Genomic DNA, 10221 nt, shown 5'->3' with positions numbered 1-10221 from the left:
TTTGTTTTGTAGAGCACTTCAAATTGCCTTTGTGAAGTATGAAGGTCACTTAGGATTCTACTCTCAAATTCCAAAAAAAATTTGAAAAGCTAACGTTTCTGATTGTCAAGTCAGCAAGTCCATATTAAGGACTTAACTTTATATGAGCAGTCAGTGTTGCTGCTTTGGCATAAGTATAATGTAAACCAGTTTTTTCATGATACATCCTTAGGTTAATTTTAAAATTAACAGTTTTGTAAAGCTCTTAAATATCTGAAACCTTTAATAGAAACACGAGAGTTCCTAGAAAATAAATCTATGCATGTATGGTCTATATTAGATTGCTTGCCTCCTTGGGGAGGAGGGAAGGAAGGGAGGGAGAAAAAAATTTGGAACTCAAAAGCTTATAAAAATGAATGTTGAAAAAAAATTTTAAAAAGAAAAGAAATCTGGTAGTTTTCTTTCAAAATAATGGATTTCAACTGAAATAAGTTTTCTTTCTAACCACTTGTTGAGATAAAAAAAATTAAGTTTAGAATCTCAATTTGTAGAATTCATTTATAGAATGTAGAATTCCACTGATTATCCTTTAAAGTCTTATTTTGTACTACAGTCAGTGATATCATGACCACCTTTTTTTCTTAGCTTGTCAGTAAAAATTCAAATCCTTTCCTGAAGAAGGAACTAAGTTTGCTATATTCTGTCTTTGCCTATTGCTTAATACAACACATGTGCTGAAAGACAGACACTATTTTTTGCACATGTAAGTTAACTTCTGTTTGTTCCAGAGCAGGCCTGTATAACATTGGGCCCGTGGTCAGATTATGGCCCACCAAAGAATTTCTCTCAGCCCTTGAAAAATGTAGAGGTTATGAAAGAAAGCAAAGATGTAACCAGTGCTTCATCAGCGCCCCGCTTAACCTGCCTTCCATTAGTCATTATTGTGTCTGTCATGACTCTCTCCTGTTTGTCACGTGACCTGTCTGTCTCTAGTCTTGAGAGGAGTGAGTCGAATCTTTCCACTGTTTTCAGTCCATTGAACAGGGTTTTACAAAGTGAGCGCCGCCACGTGCCAACACAGCCGATGCCTGCTATGCAATGAGTGGCAACAACTGGAGAGCTTCTTCCCTTCTCTCACTATTCGGCTGCCCTCCGAGTTACATGAGTGTCTGGCGCACTCTCCAAGGTGAGACACTCAGTTTAGTATTTCTTTGTATGTGAGCAGTTGCTGTGGAGGTTTTTTGGTTCTAACATTAAAGTTTTGGGGTGCCTTTGTAAAATGGGTGATAAAAAGAAACACAAGATCGAATCATAACATACGAGTGTTTAATCTGGAGTGGACAGATAGATATTTGTTTACTTACATGAAAGACAGAGTATTGTGCCTTGTTTGCAGAGAATTAATAACCATTCCAAAGGAATACAATCTTCATTGCCATTTTGAATCAAAACATCCTGACTTAAGCAAATTGGATACCAATGAAAAACAAATTAAAGCATCCAAATTGTTGAAAAATCTTAGTGGGGAACAACGGTTTGTCAAGAAAGTAAACTCAAATCTATTTCAAACATAATTCTGGAGTAAGAAAACCTGAAAAATGTATTAAAACTTGTGCTGCTTAGCAAAGTAATTTTTTTTAACATTAATGTGATTTCATGATAAATAAAAATCTTAACTAACAAGTGTAATTAATTGATATTAACTGAAATTTCCCTTTTTAAAAAATATGGTTTGATTTCAAATCCAGCCTCAGACACTTAATGCTTACTAGTTGTGTGACCTTGGGCAAGTCACTTAACCCCGATAGCCTAAGGGGGGGGGGAAGGTTCATTTGCAAAATAGTTTAATCATTAATTATACCTTTACTTGGAAATTGAGCTGCTAAAAACCTATCTGTGGCCCAAAAAAGTTTAGCCTATTTTAATTTTGGCCCCTACCTATGGCCAAGTTGTGCAGTCTGTTCCGAAGTAAAGGTTAGGGATAATTAATAGTTAATCAATCCAAAGTGCTATGCTTGGTCCCTAACCTAAAACATATGGTCTTTCCAGAAGTAAAATGTATTAACATGTAAAAAAACACTTTGTCCATCTCATTCTTAAATACTCTGATTTCAGTTAGCAAGGGGTGAGTAGAACTTACTATTAGCATCGGTGATGCTAATTTTTAACAAATTAAAATGATCAACTATCACCACAAAAGCCAAACAGAAACAAGAGGGTTACTAATGTCTTCTATTTATTCATTAATAAAAAGTGCATAGTACAAGCCCTTTACCCCAATCCAAGTACTCAATAAAAGATTAACAGGAAACCCTGGATGGCACAGACATGATTTGTTTGGCATAATTTAGACATTTTAAACCAGCAATTAACATTTAGTACATCACATGACAACTTTTCCTTTTTTTGTTTGTTTTTTAAACAAAGTGATCTTCAGACATAACGAACACACATGATTCTTCTTCATTTAAGAATATAATATATTAAGAGACTAAACCTACTACTGCAATAACAAAGATTTAATCCATTAACTGTTAACTCTCTCTTCATTGCGTCTTCAGGTTGCTGGAATTCCTGCCTTAAGAATTCAGCTGGCAATGTTTTTAAACAGATCTGAATAGTGAAACACTTTTATTTAATATTTAATATCTTCCAAGGTTCCTTCTAAAATGTGAGCTATATAAATTCCATATAAACACGATGGTACACTTTCAATTCACAAATCACAAAAGACACCAAAAGTAACCTTGTGATAGGCTGTGACTGATAGTTACTTCAGAGAATTTTTGCAAGTTTAAAAATGCGACTTGCTGAACATGGGATCATGGCCTGGTACATCATAAAATATTTCACTACAAAACATTTCCAACTTAGCTTTTCTAATATGAAAGCCAAAAGTATTGTTTTGCATAAATAAAAATAATTATGTGGTAACAAACAAAATGATCTCTTAATAACATACTATTTGCAGTGTTTAAGTGCCACTGGTGATTTTAAAAGATGGGGCCCTAATCTTTTTTTTTCCAGACTATTAAAAAAAATTTTTTTTAAAAGCATTGTAGTGATGGTCTTAAGCTAATGCTTATAAGGCAAATGACTTACTAGTTTGTTCAACAAAAAGGCATCAATCATGCTTCCAAAGCTTTAAGGGTTGTGTTAGTTGCATTGTAAAATGCTGTTTTATGAATGGTCTGTGTTACCTCACTCTATCACAGGTGCTGAAGAATTTTACAAGCAACACAATTAGAGTCAATACTCTGTGAAGATAAGAACTACTGTTAATAATTTGTAGATAAGTAACCTGATACAAAGAAAAAGAAAAAAAAACCACAAACGTGCTTCAGCTCAGATACCAAATAAATACCAGCAACAAGGCCGTAAGGTCTTGGCATAGAAACAAGAAACAAGGGCACAAGGCTGACTCTAGACTGTCTGGTACTATGTTACTTAAAACTGTTCCAAACTGCAGTCAGCTCTCAATTATTTGTGTGCTGCTGGAATACTGTATGCATTCTATCTGCCAACAGCAGGCTTCCCAGCAACTTAGAGGATATGGAGACTGGGAGGAAGAGGGGGGAGATGAAGGGGCAGAGTTTTCAGAACTGAGGGTACAAGGGTCCCCACCTTTCATCTAAGGTGCTGCTACCCTGCCTGATTCATCCTCTATAAGTGTATAGCTGGGAAAGTAGAGTTTGATTGTCTAATGGATCACAGCTAAGGGAAACCATTATTTTGGGGGATTAAGACTTCCAGTATTTAACTTCCTGGGATATGATACCCCTCTATTAGCATAAGTAAGTAGAAGTTGGTTATATTAATTCATCAAGTTGGTCAGAAAACTAAGATGTACAAAAAAGAATTCAAGTTAGGAATATCAGATTGTATATTTAAAATTATGACCTTACATAGTGTAGATGGCCTAAAATGCAATCTTTAAAAAAAAATACTCCCTTAAGTGTCACAGGACTATATCAGAGACTGTATTACACAGTACAATGATATAGAGAAGTTTATTCAACTTATACAAGTGCAAGATCTGTACAATGACAGGCTATGCTGATTTTGCATTTATGATGAAAAAAGTCTTATACTGAATAGCAGTGTACATTCCAGATCCCCATAAGTTGTTCTCATTCACTAGGAAAAATTCCATAGCCAAGTAGGACATGTACACATATTCTTTATATTATTCTCACTCATTTTTCCAAACTGACCAAGAAAAACATACAACTTTATTTTTTCTGTACATTTCAAAAATGCTCTTAAATTAATATCCACAAACATTCCTCCAATTAGCTAAAATAGGACCCACACAGTAAGGGGAGAGAGCAAGCATCTCTCATTCTTCCCCATCTGCCATATCTTTCCTGTGAATCAACAAAGGATTCATAAAGGTTTGTTAAAAGGTTGGAAAGAGCACTGAAGTCAAAACAATTTTCAAAGATGACAGAGAATTAGCAAGTAAAACCGTATTTGAAAATGAGTGGCCAAAGAGGCACCCATAAAGTTTTAAAGTTATGCTTACAGAAAGGAAAAGCAATAATCCAAGTTTCAGTTCTAAAAACTTGGAGCCAATAAGTCAAAAGGTATTTTTAATTTTAATAGGTTCTCATCATAAACAATAAATTATAGTTTAAATTAAAATGATATAGGTTACTTCCAGCATAGTCAGGAATTGTTAAATTTTCTCCTTTTATAAACCTTGTAAGTCTAGTGCTCAGTGGCTTACAAATATTTTATATAATGGACAGTTAATTATGTACTTTATCAATTACATTTATTGAACTTTTTAATGTAAAATAATTTCATGAAAGGTAGTAAAAGCTTAGTAAACAATCATTTAATTTCTGCTTTCTTTTTCCAAGCATACAAGTCAGTTCTAACGGGCTTCTGCCACCAATGCAAAAATTCCATGAAGTTAAAAAGTCTGGAGGATAGGAAGAAGACCACCATCCATATAAATGGTCACTATTGGGTTGAATATAAATACAATGTGGTTCTAATTTCCCCAGATGAGTCCAAATAACTTTAAAAGTATGCCTTAGGCAAAAAAAAAAAATCAATCTTACGAAACTATCAAAACCATTTCATGGGTTTAAATGCAGAGATTGCAATTCTCCTTCAATTAGGCCAGAAATTATCTCACACACACACACACACACACACAAAATCATAACCATTACAAAGAGAGTAAGTGGAATGTTTAAGGTCTGGAGACCTCAGAATCCCATGTGACTCCTTTAAGAAAAAAAATCATTTACTCAAATATACTCTTAATAGGAATGATGGCAACATGGGAAGCAAAAATTAGATCACAGTAAAATTTCTAGTAGCTCATGAAAACAATACCATCCTATGCTGTAAATGCAAAGGGAAAAATGGTACTAATTGGGTTAAGAGTACTCTGGTCATTTTCTTCCATTTGGTCGTGCAAGGTGTTAGCTGTTTTCATTTTCTATCATACAAAGTCTAGTCCACAGGAGGAGCTGGTGGATCTTGTCCCTGGCAAAAAAAAAAAATCCGAAAGACAATGAAATTAACTTTTTCCGAAACTACAGCTAACACAACAGGGAGAACTGATGAGAAAAATTTTTTTTCTTGATTGCTTTTTCCAGGATTTTACACATTAGGGAGGCTACAGTTTTAAGGTGATTACTTACAGTAATAACTTAGCATAGCACATAAACATTCCCAAATAACAAAGGCACTTTCCTAAGCTTTTCTTTCTTAATGGGGAAGTAAGGCCAGTCATTCTGACCATTAAATATTACCACATGCGGAGGAGCTTAGGAAAGCAAATAATTGGGATAATGTCATGTTAAATTTAAAAATGTGCTAGAAGAAATAAATCACTTGAGCAAAATGGGAAAAAATTAAAAATCAAGTTTGAATACTGGCTCTGATAATGAACTTTCTGCAATCCTGAAAATAATTACGGTTTTGAGACTTTCTACTTCTACTGTTCAATCTGCAAAAAAATGGTGATGGTTTTTTAAATGGGCACACTGGCAAAGTAGGCATTCTTCGTGCTGGGAGACAAGTGGAAATCACAACATTAAAAAAAAGAAACTACTACATAAAATTTTAATCTCATTTTGAACATACAGATATAACACATTATATAGTTCCCTCTCCCTTCCCCTCCAACAACCACCACCACCACCACCACTAGCAACAACAAACAAATAAGCAAATTGGGTTTCCTGATCCATAACACTTACATTATGTGGACTGGTTGGTTTTCCACCTATGATGGATCCTCTCAGATTAAAAGGTCTCATTAGGAACAAGATCATTGCAATGGCCAACCAGAACATTATTATCATGGTAACACTGAGGCCAGGGTCAACAGAAGAATTCGGTCCTGGTACTAAAAACAAACAAACAAAAAGTTTATTTGAAAAAGAATGAAATCTTTGTAATATTTAAATTTTTGTATAAATACAAATAATGTACTAGCCAACATCTACTTCAGTATTAAAAAATAATATTGCATATAGAAAATAATTATGGAACAGAAATGGAAAATAAATTAAGAGGCCATAACCTAATAATTACTATTTTCATCTTTAAGGTTCGCATAATACTTAACAAATATTATCTTACTTTATCCTAACAACAACCCTGGAAGTTGGTGCTATTATTATCTCCATTCTACAAATGAGGAAACTGACACTGAGTGATGCTGAGTGTTCTGCTTAGGGTCATACAACTATTAAGTATCTGAGACTGGATTTGAACTCTACTCTTCTTGGCTTCAGCTCCAGCACATTATCCATTGTACTATCTAGAGCTGCTAACCAGAGGAAGACAGAAAATTATGGTTTGAGAAAGAGTACATCTACTAAAGTACACATAGCATAAAGAATACATCAAAAGAGCTTTGTGATTTTGTTCTAAATTAAAGATGAGAAAAAGTTGATCTTTCCACAACAGAAGTTTTTATTCAATTCAAAAGTCTATAAAGAGTTGCATTTAACTAAAACAAATGTGATAATATTTATGGTCAGAAATGGAAATATTTAAAATTGAGTTGTAAAATCTAAATTTAAAGTATATCATGTGACCAAACAGCCCCAGAGAAGAGCTAAGAAAATGCACCTCCCTGAACCGAGAAGCGTTGTTTGGTTTTTGCTAAACTGATTTTTCCCTTTTTCTTTTTTAATCTTTATCAAAAAGGAAAAAGGTTTAATTGTTATGTGTAGTGGAGATTTGGTTTTTGTTAAATTAAGAATTTTTAAAAAAAGAATTTATTTAAAAAACCCCAATCTAACCAAATTGAAAAAAAATCCACAAGATCAATGATATGAAGGAGATTGAGAGATCTTGAGTATGAAAAGACCCTGCCATCCTCTCAAGATAAATTGTTCCTTATCTCTCTTCTCTTTCAGTCAAACTGAGAAAAAGCTATTTTCACTCTCTGTTCCCTTTTCTCACTCTCACTCACTTTTTAACCCTACCTTCCAACCTCATCTTTTGACTTAAGCTACTTTCACAATTTGGAAGAGTTAAAAGAAAAGAGTCACAATGATGAACTAGAACTGTGTCATCCTAGAAAACAATTATTTGGAAATTATTCCTAAAAAGTTGATTGTCAGGGTAGCTAGGTGACGCAGTGGATAGAGCACCGCCCCTGGAGTCAAATCCGGCCTCAGACACATAATATTTCCTACCTGTGTGACTCTGGGTAAGTCACTTGCCTCACTAAAAACAAACCCAAAAAAAAGTTGATTGTGAATACCCTCTGACCCAGCAACACCTCTATTAAGTCTGTGCTCCAGAAATCAAAGGTAAAGGACACCTATAAAAATATTCATAGCAGCTTTCTGTAGGGAAGAACTGGAAATTAAGAGAATACCCATCAATTGGGGAATAGCTGAACAAATTATGGTATAAGAATGTAATGTTCTATTTTGTCATGAGAAATGATGAAAGGTATGGGTTCAGAGAAACCTGGGAAGACTTATGTTGTAATACAGAACATTATTTTGCCATTTAGGTAGTAGGGCCCTTTGAGCCATGGAAAGCAAAAGTTGGTGTTTAATTTTGCCCCAGACCTCTTTCCTCCTAAATCTAAACAACAGTGAAATGTATTCTTGCATAGCTCAGCATAGCCTGTACCTCCAACGCAAATGGATAAGAAAGCTTGCACTATAATTGCTTTAGATAATTATGTTTATACCAGAGACCAGGACACGTGGTCTAGTTTGTGTGATCTCTGATCTGTAATGATGGGGTGCTTGGGTGCTTGTGCCCCAATTTCTCCCTATCTCAGAAACACTGTCTCTAACAACCACTCCCCAGCCCAAGGACACTGTGCCTTAGCAGTTATTCATGCATGGGCCTCAGCATGACCCTCATCTCTCTCCCTGACACAGCTACACAGAGTTGGGCTGCTGAGGCCCCAGATCATGTCTCTGGAAGCCTCCCAATTCCTTAGTAAGTTCCTGTGTTGTAAGAAAGCTTTCCCCTCTTGCAGAGCATTCTCTCATCAAGACAGAGGGAGAGGGGTGTCCTTGGCCAGCCCAAGGACTCTTCCTCCTGCCAGACTCTAAAGATCCATCCTCTGTACTTTCCCATCCATAGCCCCCAAAGACACCTGCACCTTTGGATTACCTCATCAGTGTTCCTGGCATTTCTTTCCCATGCTCTTTTCCATATAAACCCTAGCTTGGCCCCTGATCAGGGCTGCTTGATTTGGGTGTGCATACCACTTGCAGCCGCGCGATCCACATTTTAAATTACGTCTGGGTCTTGCTCACTGATTTCTCAGTATAACAATGTGAACTGATGTATATTGAATTAAGGAAAACTATAAGAACAATCTATAGCAGTAAAACTGTAAATACAAATAACTGTGAAAGACAAGATCTCTGATGAATGCAATGACCAACCATGATTCCAGAGAACTGATTTATGCTACCCAGCTCCTGATAGAGAGGGGACGGATGCAAATGGTAGAACAAAATATAACATTTCTGGTCACGGACAATGTGGAAATTTGTTTTGCCTGACTGTATATTTGTTAAAAAGGATTTTTTTTTCTTCTTTTAAGTTTGGGGGAAGAAGAGAAAACAAATGCTTGTTAATTGAAAAATAAAGTGAAAAATTAAAAAAAAAATAAACTTTGTCAGTTAACAGTCAATAAACATTTATTAAGCTCCTACCATATGCCAGGCACTAGGCTAAGCTTTGTCTCCAAAGTAATCAATGATCTCTTAAAAATGCCAAATCCAATAGTGTTTTATCAACCCTCATCTCACTGTGTGTGTGTGTGTGTGTATAAGGGTAACTGGGGGTTAAGTGACTAGCCCACGGTCACACATCAACTAAGTGTGTCAAGTATCTGAGGCTGGATTTGAATTTAGGTCCTCCTGACTCTAGGGCCGCTGCTTTGTCCCCTGTGCCACCTAACTGCCCCATCATTTCATCCTTCTTGACCTGTCTTTATTTTTACACTTAACCACTTTCTCCTTCTGAATACTTTTTCTAATTTTTTTTTGGGGGGCTAGGCAATAGGGTTAAGTGATTTGCTCAGAGTCACACAGCTAGTAAGTGTTATGTGTCTGAGGCCGGATTTGAACTCAGGTCCTCCTGAATCCAGGGCCGAAATAATCTTTCTACTTGAATTTTATGACAGTACTTTCTTGGCTCTCCTACTTTTCCTTGGTCTCCTTTGCTGTCCAGTAACTGTGGGTTGTTTGCAAAGGCCCTAGGCTGGGACCTGCCATCTGTTCTTCCTACCTTTATACTCTTAAGTTCCCATGGATTTAACTATTATCTATGCAACTGATTCCATATATTTAGAGGACCCTAAAGAGTCAACTAAAAACTTGACTGAAGCAATAACTTCAGCAAGGTTTCAGGATATAAAATGTATCTGTTGTAAATCACCAGTTTTTCTCTACGCTACCAATAAACACCAGAAGAAAGAGATAAAAGAAAAACTACACTGAAAACAATGACAGGCAACATGGTAAGCAGTATCCACCTAAAATCAAAAGCCAGCTTTTGCAAATCCCCTACCAAGACATACAGAGGTGAAGCTTTAGACTTGCTTTAACTTGCATTTCTCTATTCATGATTTGGGGCATTTTTTCATATAGTTACTAATAGCTTGAATTTCTTCTTTTGAAAACCATATCATTTGATCATTTTGGAGAATGGCTCTTCTGATAAGTCTGAATGAATTCCTTATGTTGCCCTTATATCTTGATATGAAAGCTTTATCAGAGAAATTTG

General features: G+C 35.6%; 1 protein-coding gene across 1 annotated transcript in view; it reads right to left on the bottom strand.

Annotated features, from left to right (window-relative positions):
- Positions 1-2198: 2198 nt before the first annotated feature.
- Positions 2199-10221, bottom strand: part of SMIM14 (small integral membrane protein 14) — a 57384-nt gene continuing 49361 nt past the window's right edge. The window contains exons 4-5 of the mRNA XM_020991414.2: positions 6201-6349; positions 2199-5481 (exon numbers count right to left, since the gene is read on the bottom strand). Of these exons, the coding sequence (XP_020847073.1) occupies positions 5449-5481; positions 6201-6349 (182 nt within the window). The 3' untranslated portion in view covers positions 2199-5448. The remainder of the gene's footprint in view (positions 5482-6200; positions 6350-10221) is intronic.

The sequence above is a fragment of the Phascolarctos cinereus genome, unplaced genomic scaffold (genome assembly GCF_003287225.1).
Source record: "Phascolarctos cinereus isolate Bilbo 61053 unplaced genomic scaffold, phaCin_HiC Scaffold_9;HRSCAF=440, whole genome shotgun sequence".
NCBI lineage: Eukaryota > Metazoa > Chordata > Mammalia > Diprotodontia > Phascolarctidae > Phascolarctos > Phascolarctos cinereus.
Note: the sequence above shows the minus strand (reverse complement) of the source record. Positions and strands in the feature narration are given on the sequence as shown.